This window comes from Phoenix dactylifera, chromosome 9 (assembly GCF_009389715.1).
Source record: "Phoenix dactylifera cultivar Barhee BC4 chromosome 9, palm_55x_up_171113_PBpolish2nd_filt_p, whole genome shotgun sequence".
NCBI classification, from domain to species: domain Eukaryota; kingdom Viridiplantae; phylum Streptophyta; class Magnoliopsida; order Arecales; family Arecaceae; genus Phoenix; species Phoenix dactylifera.
In genome coordinates this window covers 9,753,614-9,768,350 of record NC_052400.1, presented here as the reverse complement: position 1 = coordinate 9,768,350, position 14,737 = coordinate 9,753,614, and the positions used below count along the sequence as shown (strand labels likewise).

Sequence of the window (14,737 nt, the reverse complement as noted above, 5' to 3'; positions counted from 1 at the left end):
GTTGGCTCCAGCGAGTTTGGCATTGCTTCTGCTTTTATTATTTCTTAAAAAAAATCTAAAGCAAATTTCTGAGTTCATTTACAAGTTTTTTTTAAGATTTTCTTATAAAAAAAACATCTAAGAATGTTGCCAAATATTTATCTTAAAAAGAAAGCTTTTCTAAGCAATACCCAACATGTTCTTTTTTGTTCTTGAAAAAAGTACTTTATATTATTACATAGTCATGCAACCTCTTTCTTATTTATATTTACAAAAAAATCTAATTATGCAAATAAACTCTTTCAATTGATTTTCTTTCCGAGTTGTATAAATAGAATTTGAGTATACACCATGGCTAATATTATTGTGGGTGCAAAAAGAGAGTTACATCTGCCTTTTATGTAACTCTAACTTCTTTTTCATTTTACTCTGGTAATCTAGCTACTACGAGCAATTATACGAACATCTAACTTTCTTATTTCATTTTGTTGGATAATCGAGCGAATGGAGTTCTCATTTTCAAGGTATGACTCTACCAATAGAACAAGGAAAATGCTTTGGGGCACCCACGCAAAAAATTGTACCAATCCTTTCTTGCCACCCAGCAACAAATAGTCGTCTCCTCTCCTCTACCATAAACTTTTTATCTAATAGCATCTTTCTAGAAGAGCTTTAACCAAGATAGGAAAATCCTCCTTCTCAAACAACGCCTTCTATTATACAATGGCTATTACACCATAACAACTAAATAATAGCTGTAGTTGACCGTTTCACATAAATTCAACATAGCAAATAAGTTTTCCATGCCATTATAGTAACATCTGCTTCAAATTATATTGTTGGAGACCCTGCAACTTCTTGCATTATACCTGAGTAACATTTGCGGATCACGACTGGAACATCAACTTGTAGCACTTCATGAGTTGATACCTCACTAGGTGTTGATCCTCACCCTTATCCGACATCCTAGTTTTCCACCAAAAAAAAGGAAAAGAAAGAAAAACAGAGTTTCCTCACTCTACTCATTCTTGTATATAATGGAGGCTGCTAACAATTAGCTTGAACTATCCTCAGATGGAGGCTGCTTATTGATCTGCACCCAAAGTACGCTAGTAGATTTCCTCTCAAAAAGAGTGGAAATGGATGAAAGGATCGCCGTGATTGGCCTATGACTCTTTTTCTCAGATCCGTGAACTATCGGCATTTTGTTTAGCAAAATTGAGCACAGTTTGGCACCATTTTAGGAAAAGTTAAAAACAAAAATAGATGTGGGAGTGGCAGGCCAACATATATTTCTTAAAAGTACATCAAATGTGTCAAATGTGAAATCTGTATGCACTTGATATCGATCGAAAGATAAAAATCGGAGATGTTAATTCTGAAATTGCTAACGAGAGATCAACTAGAGTTTAAGGAACCACAAAAAGAGGATGTGTCTGCCAATTCCAAATTATTTAAATGGTTAATAATAAAGAAAAGTATGATAACAGCCACTTATAAAAGCAAAAAAAAAAAAAAAAGAAGTGATATCCATAATTACACATGATAATGTGATTAAAATTACGAACAAAATTGTAACATTTAAAGTGTTTGATGAACAAAAATTGTTAAATGCGATTAAAACTCAAGATGACTTCAGAATAATAAAGTCAACATCATGAGTATTTTTCTGCCATAATGATTCAAAGAGGGAAAGGAAACAAACTAGCATCATAGATTAGAATACAAGAAAATTACATAGGTAGAAAAAGAAAATGGTAATGATCAATTAGCATGGTTTGAGATCACTCTGATTACGGAGGGGTTCTTTTTTTTAATTAACATAGGAACCCACGCCCAAGGTCAGAATTAGATCCTAATCATTTCATAAATTATAGTGGGGTCATACGGGGCCAACTGGTGGCATTTTTTTCTAAAAAAATGTTTTAGCAACAAATGTTATAAAAAAATGCATGATGAACAGAATTGAGGTTCTAAAATAGGATAAATAGGTACAACAGACTTTGATCAGCTTAAAATCTAGACTCAATCCTTGCCCTGATTCTTCCTTCTCCAAAAGAGCAGATGTGAAGTAATAAGACCTAACTTGAATTATTTTACAAATAGCAATCCAATCTGTGACGCGTGAACCGAACTTAAAGTTGACAAATCTTCCATCCAACATAACTCAGTTTGACTGAATATATGCACCAAATTTTAGTATAATCTAAATGCTAAAGCGACCAAATTTCAGTCATATTGGACCAAAGCCCAGCTGACCCACTTGCAGCCCCAAAGAGGACGGACGCAGGTTCGGAGCCACAAAGGAGAGCTTTGGAGGAAAAAACCAAGAAAGGAAAAAATAAAACAAATCAAAATGCAATCACAGTGAACAAGTATATTATCATGGCCAACGACCAACTGATGTCACAATAATCATGTGCATAGTATTGCACATATAGAAAGGAAAGAGTGAAGATATGGGTTGACAATAATCACATTGGATGAGAAACAAAAACATTAGTAAGCTGAGTTGAATAACTGGCACAATTTGTCAGATGAAGTCACTAGTCAGTAAGCTAGGGAAAGCATTTTATGTTCCACCAGGCAATTAGGATGACAAGAAGATAAATGTTGATGTCCCAGGTAAGAAGAGGGGCTCTAATCAGCAAACACTCAAGTAGGATGTGTATTGAATAAAACTAGTCGAGAAATTAGGAAACAAATTTATAGCAGTATTTTCATATAATGGTAGAACTGTGTCCATTAATGTCCAGATTGTATGCCACTAACAAATTTTTTCCGGCAGTGGCGCTGAAAAAATGTCACTTATATTGTTCCTTCGAATTTCTGTGCATCCATCAAATGGAAACGTCTTTTATATATGAACTACAAATTTTTTTCTCTCCCTTCCCAACTACCACAGCATGAATGAATGATTCACTAACACAAATGAATGCCTCCTCTAAGCTACCAAATAATCACCACATTCTATAAGGCAAATAAAGTCAGCAGATGACCAAATAACAGAGTATGAATGAATGACAATAGCCTCTTTCATTTTCTTCTCTCTCTTTTGCCCCTCTATTGTACATTTCTAATTATGAAAAGATTTACATGATACAAATCAATCAAAATTGTGCAGTTCTGCAGCAAGACAACTCCCTGCTTCTCCCTTGTTCCCTCAGATTTTTGAAATAAATGAAAATTTATAAAGTCCATCAACATCTCTGTTCGCTGGTATGGACATTGGACATTCCATTAATCCAATGCATTTCTACCTGAAGGACTTACAATTGGTATAGATAAAGAAATGTTGATATATCCAAGTCCATTCGATTGGGAGCACGCAATGCCTGGCGAACCATTGTACCCGAACAGCCCAGGAGGTCATGTACTACTAATTGCAGGAAGTCCAAGCACATACCTGGTAAAACAGGATTAGAGTATAAGGGCAGCAAGAAAACAGGCATCTATTCTGCCATGCTGCCATACCTTCAGTGAGAATTCAGCGATCAGCATGTCTGAGCATAAATAGAATATCTAGTATCAGAAAGGAATGACATATGGCAAGGCAATAACATCCTCTGACTCAATCCGTAATGCCTCAGCCGACACACAAGGTGTTTCATCAGCCTCAAACTTCGTCTTAGGCTTTGGCCGAAGGCGATCCCTACTGAAAAGCCATTCTTGATCATCAGACTCAGGCCATTCTTCCATTTTGGGAACAGAGTATATCTGGTTAAGATATTTGGCATCCCGGTGAGGAGGTTTCAGAGGAGCTTTAGCCTTCTCCCTGGTGTCTACAGCAATTGGATGCCTCAAGTCAGCTGAAGATGGCTTTGCTTCTGCGGTGCCATTTATCTTCTGGTCCTTAATTTCTAGGACTCTTTCTGGTTTGCTGTTACTTAGGACTCCAGGCTTGATGGAAGAATAAGGTGTAGCAACATGCGATAACTCCAGTGTTCTTCCATTCTCCACAGGGAGGTCAGAGGAAGGTGCTGCTCTTGAAAACTTATTAGGACGTACATCGTTGTCTGTAGGCACATGACAAATGCAGTGATGTAAAATTTGAACAAAACAAAATGAAGTTTATAACACCACAAAACTTTTAAATGTGTCCCCCGGGAAAGCAAAAGAGACGCTAGTGAAGTAAACTCACCATGCAAAAAACCATTCATCTCAAAGTCCTTCCTCTTCTTGGCAGTTTCATCAGAACCAGTACTCATTCCATTGTCTTTTTCAGGGGCTATTTGCTTTATATTTAGACTATCAATCTGATCCTTTTTTCCACTGTCTCTTCGTTTATGTTGTTCTTTATGTTTGTGTTCACCTTTCTCTCTTATTTTATCCTTCTTCTCTTTGTGTCTGTCTTTGTCCTTTCCTCTGTTCTTCTCATCCCGATCCTCATCCTTGCATTTTTCTCCCTTTCCATCATCCACTTCCCTCTCTTTGGTTTTCTCCCTCTCTTCAATCTTCTTATCTGCATCCTTTGCCGCGGATTTTCCAAGCCCATCATTTCTTCTTTCCTCTGTGAAAATGGGGATAGGACCAACTGGATTACCATTTCCTCTTTCCTTCTCCATCGCAGTTGCAAGGCCCACACCATCAATTTTTCTTTGAACTGCACCAGAGAAACTAGATGGACTTTCTGCTGGTCGGCCCATCCCATCATGTGCCCTTTGCACTGTAACCCTGGCTTTTGAGACGATTTTGGCACCTGTGCCTCTTTCCTTCTCTGATGCAGTTGTAATGCACGGCCCCTCAGATCTTCTTCGAATAGAATGCATTGAATTTTCTGCTGATAGGCCCATTGCCGTGTTTCCTCTTTCCCCTGAACTAATGCTGTTAGGAACCACTTCACTACTTGCACATCTTTCCTTCTGCATCGCAGTTCCAGAGACTGTGCCCTCAATTTTTCTTTGAATTGGACTAGGAAAGTTATCCGCTGGATGTCCCATTCCATCATTTCTCCTTTGCATTCCAGTGTGATTTGGAAGCATTTCATTACCTGTAACTCTTTTCTTCTCCACCACAGTGGCAGTACTCGATTTTTCAGTGTTTCTCTGAAATGAACTAGTGAAGTTCTCGACCATTCTGTTTGCTGCCCCCTTTTCTTCATCCTTGATCCTCCTGCCCAAATCCTCTGTAAATTTAAAATCTTTAACTTCCTCAGCCTTCTGGCTGCATTCCCTAAATCTGTCTTCATGGCGACCCTCAGTCTGTTCTTCAGTTCTTCTATCCTCTGATGACCTGCTTTTATCCTTATGTTTATCTTTTTTCTTGTCTTTGTGCTTTTCTTTTCGATCTTTCTTCTCTTTGTGTTTATCTTTACTTCTGTCTTTGTCCTTTTTCTCTTTACCTTCTCTCTTTTCTTTGTCCCTCTTCTCCTTTTTATGCTTCTTCTCTTTGTGCTTCTCCTGAAAATTGTTGTTCAATCTAAGGGTAAGCCACAAATTTAACCACAGCCCAAAAAAAACACCTCTTAAAAATTTAGAACAACTCCAATATAATAGCAAATAAAAATAGAACATCTCATGCCAACATGTTGAAGGAAAAAAGGTTTAAAAAGATCAAAACCACAAAGGCCACGATATAAAATACCATTGGCAATGCCCCTTTAATATTTTAGTATAAAGATTGTGAGCTGTCTAATATTTCAAGGACTACATGAACCAGTGTCAGGAAAGTATGCCTAAAAAGGGGCCAGAGTAGATACTAAGCATGATTTGATCAAACAGGAATGTGAAATAGACAGTTCGCAAAGAATTTGCCAATGCAAAGAAGCAGAACAAAAACACACTAGCTGAATAATATCTCAAAAAGAAGAATGAATGAGTGCAAAGACATATTCGAATGATTAACAGGCAACCTAGAGGACTCTCATCTCTCTTTCTGAACAAGTACTCAAATCTCACCTTCTCCCTTATTTGGAGTAGCACCACCAGGATGATTGAAGTCTCACCGATCAAGCTATTGAGATCTCATCAGTAAAGCAGGATAACTATGTTGAGAAGAAGAGTTTCATTCAAGCAAATAACTACTTTTCACAATGAAGCATGACGGAAGTATCACGTGATGTTAGTCTCTGCCATAAAGCTATATTTTGTGTTAGCAAGTGCCCACATGTTTCAGGAGTACAAACTTGTATGTTATCTCTATTGGTCTATGCCAGTCTATATTGGTCCATGGCTACAAGTGAGTACATGTTAACTAGCACATACTCAAAAATATTATTATGAGCCCCAGGACATGGTCATCATGGCAAGACAACCAATTTTTTGTACATCCAAGAAAAAGTTTGAAAAAAGTGTAAAAATTATAAAATTAGAATAATGAGAACAAAGCATAGAAAGTTGAATGGCAATCAAAATATTGCATATGCTTGTTGATTTCAAAATATTATTAGCAATGACATGATGAAAGTATCAACAATAGCAACAAGAAAGTTCTTTTACATGAACAAAAAAATATATTTTGCATTTTTCTTGACTTAGAAAGTCCCCATGAAGCATCCAAGTGTATAAACTATACAATTCACACTCTCAAAGCCAGTCAGATTTGCATTAAAGGAGACTAAGACATGGTTATTTCTTGGATTAATAAAGGTTTGGAAGAACAACAAACAATCATATATTTGCACAAGTTGTTCTTTGATCGAACTTATGAGTTATACCATGAAACCAAGGGAGACTCCACCAACAAAGCAAATCAGATTAAGTGATCTGGGATTTATGAGTTATACACTGGCATAGACATTGTAGGTTACAAGGAACTCAAGAAATTGATTTAGTTTCATTCTATGAAAGTCAATCATGAAGGAAATCACTCTTCTATGTGTATGCACGCTTATCTTTTAAGTGATTGCTTGCCCGCAAGAATGAGAAAGAAATAGATATCAAATTTATTAAAGACAAAGTGCAAGAATAAAGCAAGTTTATGAACAACTCGTAAGGGGAGCATAGATGTTTAGGTTTTAATAATCCTTCACCAGAGGTCACTGGCTTTCAAATAATTGAAGGACCCCTTACTGTAGCTTGTTTTGTGGATGATGTTGTTTGCTGATGAATATAGGGGATGGGGTAATCAATAATCTGGATTGTAAAACTAGCAAATTTTGATGTTTCAAAGCTTGATGGACCAAAACTTCAACTATAATTTTATGGGATAAAGAAAGAATTAAAGAAAAAAAATCATAATTTATTGGACAAATATTTTCCTTATAATATTGCATTAGCTACCTAAGGGTAGATATAAATGTCCTTACCAAAGTTACAGCAAGATGATTGATCGTTGAATACCATAGAGACACAACGAAAACTACATCATACAGTTAGAAAACAAGTTTTATTGAATCAATGAGAAATGTGGAGGAGTGAAAAGACCCACAAATAAGATCAGTGTAGAAGGATGCCAAGGTGGCCATTGGGTAGAATTATGAGAGGTAGCATTTCAATGAAAGCAGCCATGAGTCAGGTTCACGGCATTAGAAGATAAAATAGGGAATCCATCTGACTTTGTAAGAACATGCAACATAACATAGAGATAGCCCTAGCCAGCATGGGCTTCGAAAACAAGATGAAAATTGATAAAAGTGATGTCCAAAGGGACTTGGATGAACGTAGTTAAAAATTCTTTACCAGATTAAAAACATAATACTAGTATATGCATGAACACAAGTTTGAGCATGCACAAAGTAAAGGAGGTGAAGAGCATTAGAAACTTAGGAGAAAGAAAATATCGAGCAACATTAATACACTAAGCTAAAATAAATTTCAATGCTGACCATCCCTAGAAATAAAACGCCAAGAAGATAAAAAATCTACAAGTATCAGAAATCTGTTGATCTTTTTTTCTTTTTCAAGCACTTGCTACAAGGGTTTTAAAACAAGAAATTGACAGAGGACTGCATATTTAAATTTTGCTGAAGCATATGCATATGACCTAGAAATTATCAAATGGATCTTTCAAAGATAAAGATGGACATCTGATAAGTTTAGATAGTAAACAAAGCTTGTCATAACAGGATTCCAATTGTCTATAAGGTAACAGAAGTACAAAGTTACACATCATATAAATTTGAGTAAGCATCAAAGACTAGTGGTTATATATGGAAATGACAGAGCAAGAAGAGATAGGGGGCATTAGGTAAGATGGAATTCAATTCTTTTATTTTTTAATCATAGATGGACTGTAGAAACTAAAATTTTATCAAAATATGATGTGACAACAGATAATAATAAAATAGTTCATTACCCCTCAAAAAGATAAAAAATAATAACCGACATTCACCGAAATTCTAAGTAAAAGATATTTACGCACTAATATTTAATGCTGCAAATATAGGAGCAGAAACTCAATCAACAAAGATCTATCTTATAGAGGAAAAAAATAAAAAAAGAAAGAACAAGCAAACATTGAATAAGCTGGATAATATATCGAATCTATGAAGGATCCTGGCATAACCATGCAAGACAGGTGGGAGGACTATGTAGTGGTAAAACCAATACAAATGAATATAATGACAGTGGATACATTGCTTGGCAAAAGATGAGAGTTTCTTGTTTTTGGCAGTTATGAAAGATGTTTAAATAAAGATGACGAAGGCATTCCAAGAGAGCTGAATAAACATTCATCACATTAAATACATTTCTGAAGGTTCTTCAACAAGGATTCCTTCCAAGTTCCAGATTTTAGAGTATCCAAATTAGAGGGTTCAGAATCTTTGGATTAATTGATACCACCGTCAAGTTACTTGAGAAATCTTCAAATCATATTGTAGAAAAAGAGGGAGGTCAGCACCCTGCTCCATTAGTTTATGTTATTCCCAAGCAAACAAAAACCATCTACTTCACCTGAAAATAACCAATATATACATCCCCAGCAAAAAGGAGATATTGTACATCCAGGGCTTTAGACTTAACAAAACACAAGTTGAGAAATCTCAGGATGATAGATAATTTACTTACTTAGCTGGAAACAACAATTTTCTTGATGACTCAAGGAAATGAATTTTGATACTAATTTCTGAGAGACAAGCTGATGCATATAATTGCATCACTAGCTTGGTTATATAACAGGATAGCTAATCACAAGGAATGTTTTCTTGCATAGAGAAGAGAATTAGAGAAAGGGGGGATGGGAAAGTATAAGCATGATGCATACCAACTTTCAGAAAGAATATAGCCAAAGAACCATTAGTGGATGGTGACTTTGTGGAATATAGCAAACAAATACTAACAACAACAAAATCACTCATAAAGGAGATTTATGGGAGCTATGCTGATTATAGTGAATTACGCAAGTTTCCCAATGAAGCAGACTACATGAAGATTTGGCTTTAGGCTATTAAAAATATAAACTTGTTCTTTTGGGAATGGGAAGTGATTGTGCAATTATTGAATTAGAAATTTCTCATTTGTATATGTTACTTGCAAATGATCTAGAGCGAATTTACCAAACAAAAGCTCGTGTGAATATCAAGTAGGAATATAAATAATTCTTGAATATTTAGATAATTAGATATGATGATTCAGATTATAAGAAATACTGTTAGGTCTTTTGCCTATTTACTTATTGGAAGTTTTTTTTCTACTGGAGAATCTTCTAAAATGGATCGGATTTATCCCAGCTTAAATATTTGAAGAGGTGGACTCAAAATAAACTATAAAAGGATAGAATTAATTACAATGCCAATAAAAATCCATCTTAATTGTCAACATATATAGATTGCTTTATAATAAGGAAAGGATCGTAAATAAAAGCTGAATACACAGAACAGAAAATAGGAGTTCATCGCATATTAAATCTTAGATGTAGTCGCTTTTAAGGGCAACGAGTACCCAAAAGAAAGTCAAAATGACAAGTGTCTCATATGATAAGAGACTATATAACAACTTAAGCAAATGTATAGCAACAATGCATTATGATTCACTCCAGCTTAATCATAGAAAAGGCAGACATGAACAAAACAGAAAAAAAAAGATAGGAATATATATATGTATGTATCTATGTATATAATATGAATGTATGTATGTATGTATGTATGTACAGTAAACAGTAGGAAGGTTAGGTAGAAAAATGAATAAACTGAATGGAGACTAAGATTTCATAACATAATGGAACTTGGAATAAAATGTCCTTTCAGTAGCGACAAAAGCCAAAGAAAGCCTAAATGAGGGTATGCGCTTAAGTTTGCAGCAAAGAGCTAAAAAGAATAGACACGGATGGTCTTAGAAAAATGATAGAAGTTTGGCTGTCCCATTTATAGTTATTGTGTTTACTTATATTGTTATTGTAGAACAGAAACAATACCAGACATAACACCATAAAAATGAAGATTGGAAATGGAAGAAGCTGATGAAAGTCCAATAGCCCTTATTAATAAGCAGAATGTAACTTTGAAAGAATTACAGATATAGGATTATGGACCACAAGTAAATCAAGTATCAAAAATGGTTGACAGAATCTATCTGAACATTATACTCATGTTTCAAGGAACTTTGAGAACAAACATTTTACTTAAACACATAATCATCAACATAGTTTAATATCCATGCTACAAGTGATTTGCCCACTCTCATTCATAAACACTCCCTTCTTTAACAAGTCACAATATGCTGCTTAATTTTAAACTAGTAGTGTTCTAAGATCCACTAGATGGTTACCTTTACCTTTAATTTGATGAATGCTTGGACAAGTAATTACCCTAAATATTTTCAGAGACCATATTCATAGGAAAACATAGTCACCAACACCAAGAAAGCTTCAGTCACGAAGCTGGATCCTAAGTTCAAAGGGCTCCATGAAGAATTGAGCAGATTCTGCTAAGAGATCTCGACCAAATGCTAAGGCTCGTTTGGTACTGTATTTTGTTTATTTTCTTTTTAACAGAAACACATGATCTGACGTAGAAAACATGTTTGGTTACTCTATTTCTGTTTTTTTAAAAAAACTTTCATTATTTTTGAAAAAAGTGGAAGTGAAAAATTGTCACTTCCACTTTTCTAAAGGTGGGTTTTCACCACTCTCTCGTCCCCTCCGGCTAACCTCCTCATATTTGACTCGCGCATGTCACCACCGTCGAGCATGTTACTGCCATCGAGCACATCGGCCTCTACCACATAGTTGATGGCTAGATCGACTCTGTCGTCGGCCCCCTCCGCTAGACCCACCTCCTATCCATTGCCTTCTCCCCCGCTCTACCTCCCCCTATGCCCCTGACAACCTCCCTACCAACGACAACCAGCCTTGCGGCCATCCAAGCGGCCATGCTTGTCTCTACCATGGCCACCGCCATCTCTGATGTCGCCCAAACCCCCTCCATCCTCGAGACCTTTGGAGAGCACCCCAACCACAAGGTATGATGCTCGAGCTCCTGGACAACTCCTCCTGGTGATGTCTCTCGGCCCCAACATGGTCAAGCAGCTCCTCTCATTGTTAAAAAGAAAAAAAGAGTGACCCAAACATGTTTTCTATTGTCAAAAATCTGGAAAAAAATGGAAACAGAATTCCTGTTTCCGTTTTTTTTAAAAAAAGTGATAACAGTGCCAAGCGCAGCCTAATGTTTTAGAAAATGGTCAAATTCCTAGGCAAGAAATTTAGTTAAGAGAGGAACCCATGAAACCTACAAAATCAATTTGCATGTAGAGGACCTATAATATGATCAAAATTAAAGCTCTCTGAAATTCTTATAGACTGGGAAAGAGTTCAGATTAAGGGGGGAGATCATAACTTTTAATATATGAAGCTGCATTCATTCCTCAGCAACAAATAAAACAAAGAGGCAAATGAAACATATTTTCATTGAAAGAAAGAACCCTTATGCTCATCTCTAAAATCACATCTGCAGAATTTTTCTTTGTAACACAAAAAAAAAAACAGAATAACAGACCTAAAGAGCACAGGCAGAGTACAATCATGAGCCAAAGCTCATGTGAAGGAGTTGTCTCAGTGACTATTCAAAATCAAGAAGTGGTTTTCATTATACTGACATCCAAAAAAAAGAAATAAATGAAAATGAGGCTGTAGTAAAAGGGATTTAAACAACACGATGATAAGTAAGCTACAAATAGTTCAAGGACACCATCAATCAAATCAAAAAAAAAAAAAAAAACATACTGCAAAATAACAATGATGAATTATTCAGCCCACAGCAAAGAACAGGCACAAGACTCAAATAACAAAAGCTGGAGTTAGATTTGGTAAGCATTGTTTGTCTAGTATGCATCCATGGTTAATGCAATGACTGCGGTCTATACATTTTCATCCAACTACAAGAAAATAATCTGAATATATGAGAGTGGTCTCATGCAATAAAAAAAAAAATGGATTTTTTATTGAAATGATATCATGTGCTGGACTTGTTTAGTTAGTACAACCAAAAGTCCAGATGAGCAGCCTTGTTTTCTACAGAACTGAAAGCTCCACTGAGAGTCAGCAGATTTGTATAAAAAACAAGGATGGGTAAACCACTCCCTTTGCCATTTCACCAATAAAAGAAACTTCTTTGATGTATCAGAAAAATACTCATTGTTCTCATCCCAATAATCATATGGCTAAGCAAAATATCAAGTGTACACTGTATCAATCCTCAAGCAACCCACAAAAGGCATGTTATGTTATGTTGTCTGAACACCCAAAAAAACCTCACAACAGAAACTGCATGAATACACTGAGCAACAGTAAGAAGCAAGTTTGATGTATATCAGTTCTTGCAAATAAATTGGTTCGTGTATCTGTAGTTGGAATATCAAGCTATCCATGCTCATATTTGTCATATCTTTCTATATACAGGGAAATCTCGGTAAACATGAACCTCTTTAAACCATAAAACCAACACAGCATCTATAGTCATAAAGATTAAGATCGGCAAATGAAGCATAAGATCTTGCCCACATCAAATATTAACTTCCGAATATACACTAGGAATTCACCGAGGCAAAGATTTACAGGGTAGACAATCAATCGAACAGCCAATGGAATGAAGCTAATAAAAATGACGCATTTACTGGAAATCAAAGCAAGCGCATGGAAGATGCACCTTGGCTAGTAAATCTACGTTTTCACTCCTTGGCTTCTTTTCATATCCTGGTGGCGGAAATGGGAAGCAGCGAGACATTGCACGTAGACCCTGGATCAGCTACAAACCCTAGTTTCCAGTACAGCTGTTCCAGTGTGGGAACCGACCACTGGCCAAGCTGCTGTCCATGCACCATGTCCCCAAACACATTCCAGCTTCAAAACCTCGCCATTGCCCTCGTCACAACCCACCACCCAAACAGACAAACACGAACCCTAGGAGCTTCCAAATGGAGAGGAAATCGATCTAAAGACAAACTTACTGTACTAGTAAAGCAAAATTTTGACCCCTCCAAGTGTCAAACTACACCTTCAGAACACAGACTGAGCCTCAGAAAATCTAAGTGGTCGTCAAGGCACCAACCCCAGCAAAAACCAAGATCCAGTTTGCTAGAATAGTATCGCCGACCACCGGAAACACCAAAAAAACGCGCAGAAAACCGGTAACTTGAATCAACTATACCGAAATTGGAATAACACCAAGATGATCGTTAAAGTGCAGTCTTCTTCCATGTCCTAAGACATGGCCAATTCCGAGACTCGGGAGCGAAATTAGAGATAGAAATAGAACTTTTTTTAATGGGAAAGAGAACCTCCGAAAGGGAAACTGACACCCCGCCAAGAACAAGGATCCAGAGCACCAGAGCCCATAATCCGATCCCCGGAACACTCCAGATGCCCCAATAGACTGGTCCCCGGATCCCAAGGTCGAAGCTTTCCGATCTAAAAGGCCGAGCCCCGAAGTTCCCGACGCCGAGGGCGACCGGGAGAAAGAAGAGGAACCCTAATCGGAAAGGATTGTGGAAAAGGGGGACTTTTCTGGGTTCCCAGGGAGGGAGCGGAAAGGGGGAAAAGGGAAGGGGAGAATGGGAAGCACGGGATCGAGATTTCGCGGAGAAGATCCAAAGCTTCAAATTCTACCAAGAATAAAAGCTTTGCAGGAAAAATTTGAGGGGAAACAAGGGATGGGGCTAGGAAAAAAGCGGAAACAAAAACATCTACTCCTTCCTCTTTTTCTCGAACTATCTTGGATGAATCTCGATAGAAATCTCTTCAGCTATCAGCGAGAATGGATTAGTTCTTCTTCGGTTTTACGCAGGAAGGGAGGGAAGCTGCCAACCCTTTTCTTCTCTTTCTTTCTTTTCCCTCAATCTCTCTCTCTCTCTCTCTCTCTCTCTCTCTCTCTCGCTGTGATCAAAAACCCCAGGAGAAGAGAAGGGTAAAGAGGAATCAGGGAAGGGGTATTTATATAAGGCAAAGAATTATTTTAATATATATATTTATATTATTGGTCTCAATATATTATTTTTTAATTTTTTTATAAGGTGGCAAGGCAAGGCAGGTGTGGTTAGACCTGGCTCTGTACTTGAAGCTAAATGGGAAATTTTATTCCCGTTGGAAAAAAAAGGGAAAAGAAGAAAGAATTTTTCTTTCTTTCTATTTATCATACCTTTTATAAGAGATATGAGAGTGGCCTAGAGGACCTCTAGGTCTCATGAATAAACGAATAAGTAACAGTTTCTTTATGAGCAAAAATTATTTTAAGTTTATTATTATTATTTTAAAATAATGATATTATTTTTATATTGATAAGACAATTTTATTTCATGACTTTAGAAATTTAAAGATTTTTACTAGAATATAGTGAAATTGTTGATGAACAAGGTTAGAAGAAAATGTTATGACATGACTATTATTT

General features: G+C 36.5%; 1 protein-coding gene across 1 annotated transcript; it reads right to left on the bottom strand.

The window, feature by feature from the left end:
• Positions 1 to 2,924: 2,924 nt before the first annotated feature.
• Positions 2,925 to 14,235, bottom strand: LOC103709400 (myb-like protein X). The gene is made up of 3 exons (XM_008794709.4): positions 13,001 to 14,235; positions 4,121 to 5,378; positions 2,925 to 3,995 (listed from the first exon to the last, which is right to left on the bottom strand). Exons 1-3 carry the CDS (start codon positions 13,076 to 13,078, stop codon positions 3,508 to 3,510), a joined length of 1,824 nt encoding a protein of 607 aa, XP_008792931.2. The 5' UTR covers positions 13,079 to 14,235; the 3' UTR covers positions 2,925 to 3,507.
• Between the last annotated feature and the right edge of the window lie 502 nt (positions 14,236 to 14,737).